This window comes from Vanessa tameamea, chromosome 30, assembly GCF_037043105.1.
Source record: "Vanessa tameamea isolate UH-Manoa-2023 chromosome 30, ilVanTame1 primary haplotype, whole genome shotgun sequence".
In the NCBI taxonomy this organism is placed as follows: Eukaryota; Metazoa; Arthropoda; class Insecta; order Lepidoptera; family Nymphalidae; genus Vanessa; species Vanessa tameamea.
In genome coordinates, this window is record NC_087338.1 from 3882714 (window position 1) to 3901888 (window position 19175).

Consider the following 19175-nt stretch of genomic DNA (forward strand, 5'->3'; position numbering starts at 1 on the left):
CGGTTATTTTATAATTACAAAAAGACACTCCAATTTTATTATATGTATAGATATCCATATACTTATAATATTATGAACTTGTTGAATAGAACCTTGTCTAAATGACTCAATAAACTGCCTAAATTAACTGCTTCTTAAATTCAGATGACGTTGTATTTTGAAAAAGTATTACATGATCTATAACTTTGATCATTATTTATTTAGTCTAGATAGACTGTCAAATCTAAGAATGCGTCGAAAAAATATGGTACAGCAGTTTACAAATAAGTACGCATAAAACCTAAACATAATCAGCCTGTAAATTTCCCACTGCTGGGATAAGGCCTTCTCTCCCATTGAGGAGAAGGTATGGAGCATATTCCCCCACGCTGCTCCAATGCGGGTTGGTGGAATACACATGTGGCAGAATTTCGTTGAAATTACACACATGCAGGTTTCCTCACGATGTTTTCCTTCACCGCCGAGCACGAGATGAATTATAAACACAAATTAAGCACATGAAAATTCAGTGGTGCCTGCCTGGGTTTGAACCCGAAATCATCGGTTAAGATGCACGCGTTCTAACCACTGGGCCATCTCGGCTCTAATAATAATAATAATAAGTACGCGCACTCTAGTAAATATATAGTATGTTGTTTGGCGTCACACACACCAAGATAATAAAGACGACCCGTTTGTTCTAGTCATTTTGTATTGCGACACTATATCTAAATATATAAATATTCTAGTGATTGTAAGATAATTGAATTTCACAAGTTTAAATTAAGTTACTCGTGTAAAAGTCGAGACTCGGTACGAGAAAATTTACCGACTCAAATCAATATCTGTACAGTGTTTATGACTTGAGAAAAAGTTAGCTGCAGCTTCAACTCGAGGTCATATTCCTGGATACCTAATTGCCAACGATACAGCCCAAATTATTTATAGCGCTCGACCTGGTGCTGTGCATCATCTTTTATATCGTACTTGTAATATGATGAAGAAGGAAGTCACCTAATCTCCTTTGTTGACCAACTAATGTTAAGTCAGCTTTGCATAATGACGCTGATTACTAACTGTGTCAATACCAACATTGGCAACTAAAATATTTGACACCTTGTGCCTGACAACACTACAACACTAATTATTGCTGTTAGGCGGTATTACATGCAGGGCCGGATCTATCTATATGGCTTTTTGGGCTTCAGTCCAGGGCCCCGTGGATTCAAGGGCAGTGGCGTAGGTCACCAGCACCCGGTGCGGATTCCAAATTTGCCGTCCTCTTATTTTTGTAATCCATTATAAAAAACATTGTAAATAAATAATAGTTATTGAGAAAGCTTGCCCTTGCATCACCCATGCATAGAACCTGCATAGGTACCTGGGTATTTGGTATTTGGTAACAACAAAAAAATTACGAAAAAAACACTGAAAGAAATTAACTTTTTTTTCTCTAACTGCCACCTCCGCAGCGTCGCCCCCGGCAAAGTGCCGCCCGGTGCGGACCGCACCCTCCGCCCCCCCATGCTACGCCACTGTTCAAGGGGGCCCCAGCTAAGTCAAGAATAGACGATAATGCGAAAGAATCCATAACTGTATTAAATTAAACAGATCGTATGGTTTGCATCCCTGCGAGTGCTGCAATTAATAAAACCCGTTCAATTAATTTAATTCAAGTCTCAGATATGTCTTAGGTGGGCCCCTAAGTAGTTTTAGCCCAGGACCCGCTAAACTTACGGTCCGGCTCTGATTACATGTATCTACTAAGACTTGGGCTTGCATAAAGTAACAGACACAAGATTTACATAAATATACAAGTACATACAATGTTAAATAATTTAGATAACATACATTTTTCTTTTCCAGATCCTCTGTTGACGAATTCTTTATTTCAAATAGTTTTGGAGGAGTCCGACAATAAGAGGAGAGTCCAGCGTTATAGATACATAGAATAAAACCTCAAACAGCTGACCAATGAACGATCGGTGGCAGTAACAGTAACTTACCATCCGTGCGCTCTGCGTGTACGCGTCGTTTATACTTATTTTAAATACTCGAAATCGCAGGAAATAATGTATGAGTCTAATAATGTATTTGTTGATTAGTTAAATATGATACGTAAAATGCTTAGTTATAAATATAACGTAAAATGATTGTAAAGAATAATAACCCTGTAAATCTAAGCACACAAAACAAAACAAAACCTGCTGAAAACTTTTTGTTATTTTTTTTTTCTTTTTTATATATTAATATCTCGTGTAAGCGACTCTTCGTTTTTAATGAGAAAATAAATATTCTTTAAACTTAATGGTACACGTGTATTTGTAATGTAAAATTACTTTACTTTTTTAGAACATTAAAACCACGATCCAAAGGTCAATAGTCTAAATGTAAAATGAAACTGCGAAGCGCATTTTTTGATAAAATAATATGATATGGTACGAACTATATATTTATATAGCCTATTCCTATAGAAGTAACCATACGATTTGCTAATAACTCAGCTATATTGTGCACTCCTAAGAGTTTATGATTAATATATCTTTATTTATAATACAACACTATTACAATTAACTACTTATTTCGACTTTAATTTTACTAAAATTCTGATAACACTTTATCATAGATTATCATAGATTAATCAAGCTCTCAACCAATAATATCACGTCAATTTGGTGTCAAATGTTGTTTATTTGGCTTTTTTCCTGTTATAGTTGAAATAGAGTATACTGGTACACATCTTCTGGTACACATCTTCTGGTATAGGTTTGATGTTATAATATTGATTTGATAGTTCCTTCAGCAAGTTTCACTAGACCCATCTTAATCAAGGGCGCAATGGGTTCAACGGCCTAATCGATGATGTCTTATCTATGATCAGAAATTTTATTTTGTTCGGAGAAAGGGCTATTGCCAAACACTGCTTGCACCCGATTTTAACTACTGTGTACTTATTGAGTTTAAGTGTAGTGTCCCTTTTATTCATTCGTATTTGAATAATATGATGAATTTTATTACATCGTGTAAATAAATACACCATAAATTATATTAAACCAATTGTTTTATTTTATTAAGAACTAGCTGTGCCCGCGACTTCGTGCGCGTTGTTTGAATTTAAGTTATTTGGATATTGTAGCGTGATTTTATTTTTATTCTAAAATAAAAGTAGCCTAAGTTACTCCTTATTACATCCGCTATCTGCCATTGAAAGTCCCGTCGAAATCGGTTCAGGCGCTCCAGAGATTAGCCGGAACAAACAGACAGACAGACAAAAATTCTAAAAAATGTTATTTTGGTATATGTACCGTGTATACATACATATTTAGTAAATTATGTATTAAGTATTATGTAAAAAACAGCATTTAGTAAAAATGGGTTATTTTAATATTACAAACAGACACTCCAATTTTATTATATGTATACATAGATAATATAACAATATTCACTTAAGTTCACAACATAATGAATCTGTACACCAATATGAGATTCAGAAAGTGATTACCAAACATACAGAGAAATAGAAATATATAATATTATACTCGCTGTTACCAGTTGTATGAGCGTCAAATTCATTCTCCCCTTAAATCCCTTAAATAATTTATAAACTTGTATCCCTTCATCCGATTCCCAAGCTACCTCTATTCAATTTCATTACAATATTTTCGGTAGTTTTGTCGTGACAGACAGCTTTGCTTTGAGAAATGGTAGAAAGTTTATCGTTTTGTCTAATACTAGGTTCAAATTTTTTCTTTTATTTTCTAGGATGATAAAATGGCACTGATAGTAAGTGATCACCATCGCATATAGATAAATCCTTAAGACCTGTTCTGTTCTTGTTACATTGGCTCACCCTTCAAACCAGAACACAACAAGACTAAGTACTGCTGTTTGATGGGTACCTAACAAGTAAAAAATTGTGCACTATATACAATAAAGGTGTTATTTAAACATTTAAAATTTTATTTAAAAAATAAAAATAAAATTTAATTATTAGTTCAAATTAAATTATTTTATTCTAATAGAACAAATTACATTTAATCCCATTTGTTGTCGAAACACTTGGCCCTTGGAGTAATGGTGCAAAAAGCTTCATCAAAAGTATAACCTCGCCTTATTGCCTTCACTGGTGACAGGAGGGCTGGTTCGTTTTTAGGCCAGAGGATCGGAATTGCGATTCAACGGGGAAATGCTGCTAGCATTCTTGTCGCCATTCCATGCGGTCAAGATTTATACAGTAACTATTTTTAATTCATATTTGTATATGTTTAAGCACTTAATGTTATCAATTCTTATGTTAATAAATATATCATCTTATAGAACAATAATACAATATTTTAGTAAATAGATTTCTGTGTCCTGAGCTTCACGGGAATATTTGTGGACACTGCAAATTCCTCTATATTTATGACATTTAATTCGAACGCTGCAATAAAATTAGAATAATCTGAATTTAGGTAGATAAAGCACATTTCAATGGCAGTAGGACTAAAGATAAACAAAAAATAGATTTACAAAACGTAATATTATATTTTATTTAATAATAGCATTGCTATATTTTGAAATAAATACAGTTCTTGATTACTATTTATATTGTTTATATTACAATACTATTGCATTCAACTACTGCAATTACCGACATTTTATCACGAATCCATAATGAACACCATTATTTCTCGACCAATCATGTTATCTCATTTCGAAGTCAAAGTCTGCGCAATGTGCTTGCATGATAAGCTCCTGTGCAGTTACGTGATATGAACAGAGCATACAAATTTTGACTTAGTTAACATAAAATAAATAGTATTCAATAATTTATTTGTAGCAGGTAGGCGGACTGGCAGATAAGACACCTGATGGGCACCACCATCCATAGACATTAGTGCTGCAAGATATATAAACCATAACTTACATCGCCAATGTACCATGTTGGGAACTTTTTTTTATGGCTTTGGCATTCATGTAACGAAGGAGCACGAAGCTCATCCAATGGAAAGTAACTACCACCATCTCCACATCATCACATCAACACCGGGCAGGAGAGTTGCGAGCCTTTAAGAAATAAGTGGACTCCCTTGAAGGTTCCCAAGTATCGGTTCGGAAAAACCGTCGGCTAAGATGTTATGTCCCTGGTACCTATAATTATACTGGATCCTTTAAACTGGAACACAACAGTACTAAAGGCTGTTTGTTAGAATAAATGATGAATAAGTGGTACCCAGAGGGGATGGCACAAAGTACTTCCACCAACAATATCCAAATATTGATAAATATATGAATGTCATACCTGTTTGTCCTTTTCCCAGCGTCTTCTCCAATCTAAATGGTCCTACGTATTGATAGGCCTCCGCGGCCGTATTCGTCCCCTCCATCTTCAGGCTTGGTAAAAGAACAGGTCAGAACGTCTCATAACGCGGTCAGAAGCACGGTGTGTCATATAGTTTGAAACACGTGGTTATTAGTCCTCTTAGAACGAACATTGTTTAATACTGATTTATATTCCATACACCGGAATTATACCTTAAATATTATATATTAGTTTTTTTTTTTTCGTTTAATATTAATTCAGTGCCTTTGTAACCGACTTCCATAAAGGAGGTTCTATATTCAATTAAGTTTTTGTAAGTTTGCGTGTAATTTATCTATTTATGAACCGATTTCGGTGATTCTCTTGATATTTGGGTGGAGTATAGCTTCACGTTTGTCCAGTTAGAGCTATCTTGATTTAATTCGTTTTTGTTTTGATTTGAAGTAGATAATATTATATATTACATCAACTTCTGTTCAACTAAAGTTTATTATATTATTATTGAATTATAATGTATGAATTATTTTTGTTTGAATAGTTTTATTTAGGTTATATTTCTCTTGGCGCGTTATGAAAGAAATATGAGTGTTTTTTTATGATTCACGCGCAATAACCAACCGGTCAATTATATTTTCAAGTCGCTCGAAATAGACAACTTCACACCTAATCTTATTTTAAAATGTTTATTTTATTACAATTTTAAGTCGTGATTGTTTAAATTTGTGAGTGAAAAAAGAAGTAATTACATTTCTCATATTCAGAATGGTTATTAATAACTAGCTGTGCCCGCGACTTCGTGAGCTTTGTTTGAATTTAAGTTATTTGGATAATTCTAAAATAGAAGTATATAATTCTAAAATAAAAGTAGCCTAAGTTACTCCTTATTACATTCGCTATCTGCCAGTGAAAGTCCCGTCGAAATCGGTTCAGCCGTTCCAGAGATTAGCCGGAACAAACAGACAGACAGACAGACAAAAATTGTAAAAAAAAATATTTTGGTATATTTACCGTGTATGCATACATATGCATTTAGTAAAAATGGATTATTTTAATATTACAAACAGACACTCCAATTTTATTATATGTATAGATTAACAATCTTTTTTTTTAATTTGAAACAATTAATTTACATGCAATTGAAAACTATTTTTTTGTAACGTGTCAATGCGTAAATGTTGTCCAGAATAAGAGTATTCTCTAACGTCAAGAAAAAGTTTTGAAGCTGATCCTATCAAACTGCTTTTTGATATGGGAAGTAGTTTGCCGCGAGACGAGCTAGTTCAATCAAATCAAATTCCTTTATTCAATATAGAAGCATTACACTTACTTATTGGTTGTCAAATTAAACACTACCACCGGAAGTGGTACCACCGTTAAGAAACCGGCGAAAGAAATTTGACTCATTCTAGGAAGCTACGTTGGTCGTATCGAATTTTGAGAGTATGGGACTAGCGAGTAGACTTGTGCGCACACATGTGCATTTTAATACCTACTGTGCAATTGACTAGTCTCTTGCTATTGTAGACTGATATATGCCAGGGGAAACAATATAGATACAAAACAACAATGACTATTCAAAAGTGCTTTTAGGAGCCTATTCGAATAAAGAATTGTTTTTTTTTTTATACTTATTTTAAGAATAAAACAGCCAAACGTATAGACTTAACATAACCAAGCGAATTTTTAACAAGTAAAAGAGGTTTAATGCAAGAGCCTAAGAAGGAAACATCGCGTATCTAAAGTGAACATATGTATGTATGAAAATACAAACAGGATCAACGTGGCGTATATCCGCATTCTTTGCCTGAGCAGGAATTTAAAAAAAAAAAACAACTTATCAGATTTTATTCGTCATACAAAGCTTATATTCTTTATTTAAATTAACTTCAAAATGTAGGTTATCATTGACTAAAACAATTAAGATTTAATTTTGATATAATTATTTATTTAAAAAAGTATATAATTTATATGAAAGGTTACAGCCCTTTTTAGAAGTAAATTAATTTGAGGTAAACACGCGAAAACAAATAATATTGAAATAAGTTCTAAAATGTGATCATGTTTACACGGTCATACTTGATTATTGCTATGAGGCTTTATTATTATTATTTAATTCCGTTTTTAAATTCATTTATTTACAACGGTATAATCAGTGCCGGATTTGGGGAGGGCGACCTGGGCAACTTTCTGTGCTCGCGTTTTAAGGGTTGGTCGTCAGGTGTTGTTGGAAAAAAGTAGCCTATGTCTTTTCTTGGAATTCAAGCTTGCCCAAATACCTATAATCAATTTCGGTTCAGTGATTTGACAGTGAAAGAGCAACAGACAGGCAGACAAAGTTCCTTTCGCATTTATAATATTAGCCAGCCTGGACTTAATCGAGAAACAATCGTTTAAAATACACATGAACACACCATCCCGGCTCTTTTTTTATTTACTATTTTAGGGGGAATAAATGTCTAAATATATAAAAATCTGTGCGTCCACGCGGCAGGAGTGATAGCTTAAAAAAAAGTTTGTTCAAAATACGGCTAGCGCTGTGGGTGAGAGAGGAGGAGCCTGCCTACCGCTAACGTATGCGTAAGAGAAAGGGAAGCCAGACAGACTGGCGCCGTAACGCGTTACGTAACGAAGCGGTTTACCTTCCCATAAGAAGTTATCACTTTAATGAAACGTTTATATTAAAGGAAATGGATCTAAATAGAGTGCCGCCATATAAAATAATAAAATAAACGAGCCAATTTTATTATCTTAGTGTGCGTGACAGCTACGCTTGACAGTCACGAAACGTCATACTATTTTACTAGTGTGCGTGTACTTAGTGGTCAACTGATCGCCATTTATTTCCTCGACGCGATCTCAAGTTTGACAGTTTATCTAAATCTAAGAATTATTTTTGGTAAATGCAGACTTACGTCGAGAAATTTACCTATTAACAATATACCAATTATCAAGAAGATTTCTTCATATGTCCTTAGAAAACCAATGTAATCTATCCTTCTAGATTACTTTTTCTATTTTAATTGTTGAAGTCTTAAATATATTCTATAATAAAATGTTTTCAATTACATCAAGTTGTATACATTTAAAGAGAATATATCTTATAGATAAAAGAATCTCGTAGTTATTTTTAAATGTTAAACGGGAGATTTTCATTCGAGTTGTCATTCACATCAAATCAGGACAAGATGGCGGATACAATCGAAGATGTTTTTGTTCGAAAATAGAACACGATTTTTATCTAGATACTTATTTATCAGAATATGAAATTCACGCTCGTCATGGCAATTGTTTTAATTTGAAGCCTCTGTAACTGCAATGGGCAGTTACTTTTATAATAATATTATATATATATATAATAAAATCTGATCATAATCTGCTGGTAAAATTGGATATATGTATTGGTTTAATAGTCTTCTATCTATATAACTCTATATATGTGTTTGCGTGTGTGCGTCAATCACATGAACTACTGAACTGATACTATGACCGATCGACCCGGAATCGTCTGTAGATTCTCCCTTTTTCCACCTTTTTTGCAATGCTCAGCGAACAGTCGGGCAGTAGCTATATTTTTTTCTATAAATGTACAATGAACTCCATTAAAACAATGACAAAATAAAAATAGTATAGTACTTATGTATTATATAATAAACACAATGATATTAATTAACGCTTGAGACTAATTAAATAACAAGAAGAAAAATTTTTTTATTAAAAATCTCATGTTGAATTAAAACGGCAACAAAAAAATATTTAAAATAAAACAGTATATAAAACAAAGAGGCAGAGAGAGAAAGAGAGAGAGGATAAATGCCATTTCACTCTATCGTAAGCCGCGTAAAAGCGTTCCAAAAATAAATGTAAATTTCCCACTGCTGGGTAAAGGCTTAGAGCTCTGCTCATTCAGTTATGCAAGACTGTTTGAAGCTTCAAACACGCTTCCCAGTCCTCAGTGGTTTACTTTAAACATACATGCATGTTTTGCATTGCCTACGAAACAATTTAAAATACAAATTACGCTTGTAAACTTGGCAATGCTGATCCGTATTTGATTGCTATCGTATTTTTAATGATATGGTCACCATCGCCCAAATCAGGAACGTTATAGGAGATATAACTTCAAGTTAAGCCTCGAAGATTCGCTTTTTAGCAATAACGATAAACTTCAACTTGGCAAGCGATAGTGGTATTTAGTTAATGAGATGCACTCGGTTACGTCAATGATTGCGGGTTCAAACCAGTTCAAACTCCACTGAATTTTCATGTGCTCGATTTGTAATTATAATTCATCTCGCGTTCAACAAAGGAAACATCGTGAGGAAACCTGCATGTATCGGTAAATTGCCACATATATACAGCCCGCATTGGAATAGAGTGTTGGAAATACTTGGTGGTAGGGGGTCGTGCAAGTCAATCTGTGTAGGTACCACTCAACGCCAAACAGCAATAATATGATTGTGTTCCGGTTTGAAAAATGAGTGAGCCAGTATAACTACAGGCATAAGGGTCATAACATTCTAGTCCCCAAGATTGGTGACGTATTGGCGATGTAAGGAATGATTATACAGCACCATTGTCTACTGGTGGTGACCACTTACCATCAGGTGGTCCATATGCTCGTCCGCCGACCTATAATAATAAAAAAAAATCCTAATCTTACCTTACGTATCTTTTGTAAAAAAAAATTTTATGACTAAGAACATTTAGAAGTATTTCAACATTGAATTGCAATTCGATTCTTTGAAAGAAAATCTATATAAATACATTGAGGACGGTACAAATTTGCGTAGGTAAACCTAATAAAAGTTTATTAAGTTATTTATTAAGGCTTCCCATTGAAAATGTGGTCGAGGAGTCTCGGTTCTTCGTCTTTATATTTGATGGATAGATCTTACTAATTTTATAAATGTAAAAGATTGAATGGATTTTTGTTACTCAATTACGAAAGAACGACTGAACGGATCTGAATGACATTTGGCACAGATAGATTATACTCTGGAATAGCACTTTTTTTTAATCCGGAAAAATTTACCTAACACCTGCATACGTCACAAATGGGGATGGAAGCCCAAAATGTTGTATATAGATGATAAATGAATACCCTTGGGAACTAGGATGTTATGAGCCGGTTGTTACACTGGAACTCACCCTTTAAATTGGAAAAAAACAATGCTAAATATTGCTGTTTGGCGGTAGAATATATATGACGTTGTCGAGTGAGTGGTACATACCCAGACGAGTTTACACAAAGTCCTACGACGAAATTAAAGGATATATGATTTTTGAAGTTATATATTTGCTAAAAATGCAGTTAAAAAAGTTGGAAAATACTTTCTCAGCTTATCGGATGAGGCCTTTTTTGAGTCAAAAAATGATGATTCCTTTTAGTTGGCCATACCGAGTGTTAACGTGGACGTTAATATACTGTATTATAATTCAAACGGATCTGAGTCGAATATTACATAAGGCAAGTCGAGTTTAAGCTTATTTGAAGTGTAACTCGATGTTTTGGCTTCAAGCCAGGCTTTTAACATAATTTTTTGCCGATAATACCGCAATAGTGGTTTTATCCGCGAATTATTATTTACTATTTTTGTCTGTTTATAATCGAAAAAAAAATATGGCTGAATATTTTTTTTACCGTCAATCAACAGTTTAAAAAAAAAAACAAGCCCACGATACATTAATTACGTTTAATTTTAATTGGTGTTTAGTGATGTCCGTGATGAGCCTTTGCGATATAGTTTTTGTAATAGATTTAAAAATATATTTACAAAACAAAAGAAGGTACCTATAATATACAGTAGTTTTTTTCTTCAAAATCTTTTGATTTTTGATGTGAAAATTATTCTTAAAACTCTTTAAAATTGCGATAAAAATCTATTTATATTCTATTTACTTTTAAAAAATCTACTTAGATTGATTACGTGAAATTATGTGATATTTGACATCAATGTAAACTTAGAAACGATAAAGCTTTATCGATTTTGTAGTGAGATAGGGTGTCGAAATTAATTATTATAATATTTTTTCATGTCAATAAGACTACTTTTTCAAACAAACAAAAACATTATTTTAAGTTTTTCTTTAATTCCTAAATTATATTTATATTATTCGTATTTCCAAATTTATTTGACTGTATAATTTATGATTCTCTCAATAAATAAATCAATCATAAAAAAATATTATTAAAAAACAAGCGTACCAATATAATCAAATTTTCGTTTCTATGCGGTTGGCTGTTGAAGGAGTTCCTTCGTTTAGAGCCAATACTGCGTGAAAAATCAGGTCATGCTTGTCGTAAAAATTGGATTGTCATCGAAAATGTAAAATTTTAACTCCATAGGATAAGAGGAAGAGATTCTAATTGAAGTTGAAATAAATGACTTCAGAAAACATACATGGAAAGTTAAATAAAATATCGTAATAATTAAATAATCTGGCTGTATACCATAAAGCAATATCATTACATGCATCATATACAAAAACAAAAAAATGGCGCCAAGATAATTGACGGGTTAAATTTCGCGCCTAAAATGTTTTAATATGAATAAACCCTAATGTAGTGTTGGAATGAAGAAAGAGGAATACCTTTGATTTGATTAATACAATACATAAATTAGTCATTTATATGCAGTATAAATATAATTATAATGGAGTTAATACCTTAAAACAAAATAAATGCGTAAATAAATACGAGTGCAACCATTAAAACCATAAATTTCGTATAAAGTGAGACATTCTATTTCACAGTTTAACCTATTATAATTTTTTTAATTTAATAGTTTTCAATATTATTAATCAATATAAGTTTTGAAATTAAAAATGAAAATTATGTGTATTGCTTGCAGCATTTTTTTTTCTTGACGTGTATCTATGATAATTGACCGCAGAACATTCTGCCAATGACACACATATTTGTAAATTTAAATAAAAGCTAAAATGTAATCATAGACAAAACGTGTTATAGTGTTATAATCATAGACAAACGATTCTATGTATTTCTGATCTTATCTATTAGTATATTTACATTTGAAAATAACAGGTATTTTTAATTAAAACATACCGTCAGAGAAATTGAAATCACTTTGGAAAAATGTAATTATGAGTAAAATTTATCTACAATTAAGCTTTAAAAAAATTTATATTATACACAAGCTCATTGTTTTTATTAATGGCTGGCTGTAATAGTATCTAGTAATAAAATAATATATTTTTTTAAATATTATTATTAAATATATACTTATAAATAATATCAGTGGTCATTATTTCAATAATGATAAAATATAATCTTGTGAATGTTAAATCAATGACAAAAAAAATAAATCAGTACATTTGTGTTTTTTTTTTAATTTACGTATAAGGCTGAATTGTATTAACATATATAATATTGGTAGACATTGGTAGACATGCACTTATGTTTTTATAAAAACAATAAAGTATAAAGTTTTATAAAAACATGAGTGATTCTATTCTCTTTGATTTTAGTGTGAGTCCACACACTTGTTTAATAGACTTTTTTTTAATCGTTTATCTTGTTATGGGTGCTATATCATAGTCAGATTTTTCTTTTCTTATTTTCTACTTTTTATTTGTAGTATGTAATTATATCACACCTTGTTTTTAAAAACATTCTTTTTTCAAATAATTATTATAATTTGATAAATCTTTTTAATTTAAAATATGATAATGAAATATTTTCGCTTTAAGTATTAATAACGTTATAAGCATTTTTGTATTAAGTTAAAATTATAAATAAAATACGATTAATTGTTGAAATAAAAAGGATTAAAATACAAAAACAAATATCTACAAAATTGAATGTCGTAGGCAGAAAGTTTAAGCATTAGAATGCTACGACGCGCTACGATCGATGCGTCAACTTTTGCTTAGATATTATTTCATAGAAATCATGAAATATAAAAAAAAATGTTAATTTTTTTTTTATTCAATTTTTGGTTTAACATGGCGCCGTCAGATTGTATACAATCGAGTTATGTGTTAAATTGAAATTATTATTTTTATTTCGATATTAATTTTATTAAATACTATACTTGGCTTTATCGATTTGGCATTTGTTTATTTATTTTTTTTAATTCGGGCACTGAATTAATATTAAAAATATTTGTGTGTTGTAGATAAATTGTTTTGTTAAAATTTTAAATTGCACTCACTCTAAAGGGACACTTTAAATAATTAAGCACTACATCTAATAATAACACTGGATTCCGCATACAACGTTTCGCACGTCACAAGAAAATCAATACGTCGCTTCAACATCACGCTTCGTGTGAACACAGCTTTATAATTACATTTTTAATATCACTGGCTGAATATATATTCATTCCCGCTTAAATTACACTATATATTTTTTTTCTTAATTTGAAAATGTTACATAATTGTATGTGGACAGTAAAATATGTTTTCCGTGTTAATACACTCGCTCGCGGTCCGTCGGGTGCGTTCGTGTGTTTCCGACTGGGGGTGGAGTGAGTCATTAGCCTCTGAGGGGTGGTTTGTCGTTTCGTTTTACGCGATGTAAATGTTTTGTAATCATAATATATTAAACATATACTTTTTTTTATATATGAATAGAATAAATCAGAAAATGATTTAGTAAAATAGTTAAATAATTGTAAAATTAAATTATAATAAATATTCTAAACCTAAAATCCAATATAAAAATTCTATAAATGCATGAATACAGATAAAATATATTGAGGAGAAAGAAGAATTAATGCTAATTTAAACAACTTTAGGTTTTTCGGTATCTACTTTTTTTTTTACGGCATCGGTAGGCTGATGGTTAGTGGTCAAGTCACCGTGAGAAATTTATTTAATAACCAATGCCTCACCGATCTTGGGAACCGATATGCTATGTCCCTTGATGAGTGGGTGGTATCTACCCAGACTTGCCTACCACCAAGGCAACATTAATCGCATTGTAATATTGAGTACAAAATTTTCTACTACATTGAATAGTATTGTAGAGTTTGTTAATAAATCAATATCGTGATTAGGTACTTCACATTTGGATATATTGGATATATATTTATTTTCCTTATCATTAAATAAGCATTGCCATAAAAAAGTTCTGAAAATAGGAATATTAGTTATGATATAAAAAAAATTGTATTCAAATATTTTAATTTATTATTACCTATATGGGTGGCATACGAGCAGGAGGCTCACCTGATGAAAGGTGTTTAACACCGCCCATGGACATCTGCAACACCGGGTGTAGGTGCGTTGCCGGGACTTAAGTCCAAAAACAACAGAACTACATTTTGTCTTAAATGATACCTTTTATTTATTTATGTAAAAAATAATATCATAAGCATAACAATTACATGCATATTACAAAAACATTGTGTAATTAAAAAAAAAAATAGACTAGTTGCCGCTCGCAGTTTTCTTCGCATTTTAGCGGTTGGCGCTAGGCATAAAAAAATAGCAAATGTCCTTAATTGGGGTTCAAGCATGATTTATAGCAAATAACCTACTTGAATAAAGTATATTTTGATTTATACTTGTGTGTTTGTCTCATGATGACGTCACGTCAATTCGACACAAAAATATTTCAAGTTCGGGACAAATAGCATTACGTGGTGTCCGAGTTTTTGTAATGGAAACATTTCATAAATAAACAAAAGCCGATACTCCTGTATTATTTAAGTAGAGAAACAAGCTCTTATTTAACTAAATATTTGTAATTAATATTTTTTGGAATATCAGCACGAAACTGCGGCGTTTTGAACTGAACGTCCTAAAATTATCTTACGCAAGTAAGCCACTGTAGTGACAATTTTAAAGCTCCAGGCTACGACTGAGAATTTTTAACATAGAAAACACTTTATCTTTTTCATGCAAATCATTAACTGAGGTTTGAGCCTAGGTCTTCATTGTCTGTTACTTTATAAAATGTTCACCAAAGACCAAAGAGTATCTGATACATAATAAAAACAATAGTTAAAGGAAGTTTTCTTAAATAAGAGAACAGATGATGAATAAATGAATTGTCTTAGTCCAAGGTAGCACTCTAGTCAGCTCTGGATTTACACTTCCGCCATTCCACCAGACTTGTACACTCGGGTCTGGTGGAATGGCGGTAAAATTTGGAGGTTCATTAAAATATAATTAATCTTCTAATATGAATGAGTATTTGTATTTAGTCAAAATTTATTAGTCAGAAATTTGCCCATTTTATGAAAAATTTCATAACGGGCGCCATTTTGTAAAGTACCCGGGTGTGGTGCTAAGGTTGAACCCGGCACTATTTCTAGTCTTGTTTTCAACGTAATCGAGGAAAACAAAATGTTCTTAATTAAAATGAGTATATTATTTAAAAAAAAATTGAAGGCATTATAGATTAGTTCAGCTCACAAAATTGTAACATTAGAAATGTTTTAATTAAAAAACTTGTACTAACTTGACGTCTAGGTCAATGTACGTTGACCTTTTAGTTGCCCCAAAAAAATCCTTACCCACTTTTACATATAAATACACAGATTAAAAAGAATGCAAAGCAGTGTACTGTTTACATATTCATAACATATTAATTCAAGTTCGAATTCAAATTATATTGTTATTAATCAATGTTTTATTTATTGGTATGACATTTAACCTCAGAAATTGTAAGCATTTGTGCAACATAAAAAAAATAAAATAAAGATGTTTATGAACTGTTATTGATGCCATAAATACCAAATCTACCGGATACTTGGTACTAATTGCTGGACTACGGCCTCCTCGACCTTTGTGGAGAAGGTTTGGAGTATATTTCACCACGCTGCTCCAATACAGGTTGGTGGAATACACATGTGGCAGAATTTCGATCAAATTAGACATATCCTCACGATGTTTTCCTTCAACGCCGAGCACGAGTGAATTATAAACACAAATTAAGCACATGAAAATTCGACGGTGCTTGCTTGGGTTTGAACCCGAAATCATCGGTTAAGATGCACGCGTTCTAACCACTGGGCCAGGTGCACTAGGGCCTTGTACTAATAATATATCTAAGAAGTATGAATACATTTCCACGCTGTTTTTTATTATTATTCGACTCCGGTTTCTACATTATTTGTATTTCCATTAAACTTTAAACAGACAAACAGAGAACTACGTGATGAAGTCGCGCGCTAACCGACAATTAAATGTTAAGTAGTTCGAAATAGACAGATTCACCCCTTATCTTATTGTACAATTTAAATTGTAAATGTTTGAATTTGTAAGTTATATCAGTGGTAAGAATAGATGAAATTACATTTATGCTAATTTTATTATTATTTTTTATAATAATAAGTAGCTAGATTATTAATACTTTATCGTAATTAATTATTTCCATGCATTAAAAAAACATTTTCTAAATAAATCGTAGTTCTATGAGGAGTGTCTGAATGACATTGTTCTTCGCTTTTCGTCCGAAAAAATAAAGGTACGAATTCGATTAAAACCAACATACAAATACAAAATGTTTACAACATCTGTATATTACATTCGGTTAATAAAAAAAAAACAAAGAAATATTGATGGTTGAGAACGTTCAATATTGTTTTTATTTTACATTCGTTCGCCTGACGGTAAGACATTTCCTGTATTATATATAATGATTTTATTTAATTGTTTTTTTTTTTAAATAACCTGTTGCAGTTTAAGTACATTCTGCTTAGATTACAAATATTCTTATTGATGTGTTTCTAATGACTTGAGAAGTTTAATTTGTTTTTTAAATTTATTACACACAATTGTTAACTATTTGTCGTCCGCGGCGTCACCATTTAGGAGTCAGTCATCACGTGTAGGCATAATAAAGTTGTCTATGTCCTTCCTTGGATTCAAACTTGCTTGATACAAATGTCATCAAATTCGTTTATATAGTTTGGTCATGAAAGAGCAACAAAGATACAGACAGACCGTTATTATCGCATCTGTACTCAGTAAAACTAAAAAATAACAGAAGTTCATAGGATATGCAAAATTGTTACTAATGTTTTTTTTTTCAGCTAACAAAAATGCCGTACAACCGTTACATCCAGATCTCAGAGGAAAGGTACAATACCCTGATTGGTCGTTACCAAAAATTTATAGAAAATATCCACGATGACGACCAGGACCCAATAAGTATCTATGATCCTTTACCTAAGAAATTTCTAGACGAATTAGAAGTGATCAGAGAAGTCAGCAGGGAGTTGGCGCTAAAGAAGGATGAAGACCTGAAAAAGGCTGATGTAAGTTTTTTTTTTTAATTCTATTTTGTCGGCATACGTGCGAATTGATACTAAATTTAATTCTAACTAAACTTTTTATTAAAAAAATTCTCTTTACTAATTTGGGTAAATATGTTTTGTTCGATTAAGTTCTAATAAATAAAATTAGGACTAAAATTTATTTTCTTTTGCGCGTTACCAATCCATCGGTGAGATAAATTTTTTTTTTAAATATTTTTTAGAAACAAAATGAAGTCGAGACGAAGGTTGCTGAAACTGCTGAAAATGAAGTCAAAATTCCAGCTGAACCTAAAGTTTAATTTGTTTACTTGTAATTTCATGTTCATATTATTTATGTATTAAATTTTTACGTTATGTTGGTGTTTTTTTTAGAGTTTCGTTTGTTAAACAAAATGGTGGAAATGTGTAAAGTCATTGCTGGTAACTATGTAAAAATAAAAATTAGCCGTGTTTAACTTATTCGTTAATTAGTGTTAGGGCTTTTTGCAAGCCTGGGTATAAACACATCAGATCTTCTACCGCCAAACAGCAGTACTTGGTATTGTTGTGTTCCTATTTAAATGTCGAGCCAGCTAGGGTAATTACAGGCACAAGGGATATAACATCGCAGTTCCCAAGGTTGTTGCTGCATTGGCGATTTAGGGAACGGTTAGTATTTCTTACGAAACCTACCTCTTGGTTACCAGACACTATAAGGCGTCGCCTACCTTTATACCTTTTAAATATAATTAAATGTCTATGATAAAAATGTTTTTAAAACAATAACAAAAATAAGTTTAAATTTATAGAAAACCGTATACAGTAGAAAGTAACAGAAAGAAGGGTAAGGTCGCCTGGACACTTTCCTTACGCGACTATTTCTACCTATTCGCTTTACTTAAACCACTTAAAAGAACTTCGTTCCAAAAATGTAACTACTTATTTATATGTACAAGACTCCTAACTAAAGTAGCAATGATTGACACCGATCTCAACAGTGTTAAGTGTGTTTTTATTTTAATTTCATAAAGATTGGTAAGGCTTTATTTTAAAGCTCATATAATTGCTTAAAGTACGATTCACATCAAACACGCCGCAGCGCATTGTACCATAGCCCATTTTACACGTGGTATAGGAAATTAAAGTTTCTACATAATATTTAAAGTCATATCCATTTTTGGATATAGCAACACTGTCGGCTGCAACTGTACGTCACCGCATGCGAGCGTTTCTTAGTATGCGTGTTCCATGCAAATATGGACTTTAAGTATTTGGAAGAGACTTTAATTTTATTCATATGTAAAATACGTGTTTGATGTGAACCTTACTTAAGTGTTCCTAAAATTATAATGCATTAAAATCACTAAGAACTAAAATGCAACAAAATAAAATAATAAAAACAGCAAATTGTATTTCATAATAATATTATTTGAATGAATAATTTATCTAACATTAAATATATAAATAATTCTAAACTTTGACAGTTGTACTTTTTTTTAAATACATGAAACTTTTATTTTTTTATTTTCAGTAGATCATCCAAAAATAACTAGGTATTGCACGGCGTGCGTGCAGTCTTTGCTAGACGGTGATTAAAAATAAAACAATTGAATATTAAATTACAAATGATTACTAGTCTACTACTGAGTTTCCTGCCGGTTCTTCTCTGTAGAATACGTTTT

At 31.7% G+C, this 19175-nt stretch overlaps 2 protein-coding genes across 2 annotated transcripts in view; one reads left to right on the forward strand and one right to left on the reverse strand.

Moving 5' to 3' along the window:
* The window catches only part of LOC113391685 (serine/threonine-protein kinase BRSK2), a 49387-nt gene extending 35636 nt beyond the window's left edge, over window positions 1–13751 (reverse strand). Inside the window, exons 1-2 of the mRNA XM_026627735.2 lie at window positions 13459–13751; window positions 5264–5496 (exon numbers count right to left, since the gene is read on the reverse strand). Of these exons, the coding sequence (XP_026483520.1) occupies window positions 5264–5348 (85 nt within the window). The 5' untranslated portion in view covers window positions 5349–5496; window positions 13459–13751. The remainder of the gene's footprint in view (window positions 1–5263; window positions 5497–13458) is intronic.
* A 3056-nt stretch (window positions 13752–16807) lies between these two features.
* Window positions 16808–17869, forward strand: LOC113391749 (uncharacterized). The gene is made up of 3 exons (XM_026627808.2): window positions 16808–16866; window positions 17290–17514; window positions 17736–17869. The coding sequence occupies exons 1-3, from the start codon at window positions 16816–16818 to the stop codon at window positions 17811–17813; spliced, it is 354 nt and encodes a 117-aa protein (XP_026483593.2). The 5' UTR covers window positions 16808–16815; the 3' UTR covers window positions 17814–17869.
* The last annotated feature ends 1306 nt before the right edge of the window (window positions 17870–19175 follow it).

Coding starts and splice junctions, on each gene's coding strand:
- LOC113391749 (XM_026627808.2), top strand. CDS start 16,816: ATGGTTGAGAACGTTCAATATTGTTTTTATTTTACATTCGTTCGCCTG. Junction 16,867..17,289: donor TTACATTCGTTCGCCTGACG/GTAAGACATTTC, acceptor TTTTTTTTTCAG/CTAACAAAAATGCCGTACAA. Junction 17,515..17,735: donor AAGACCTGAAAAAGGCTGAT/GTAAGTTTTTTT, acceptor AATATTTTTTAG/AAACAAAATGAAGTCGAGAC.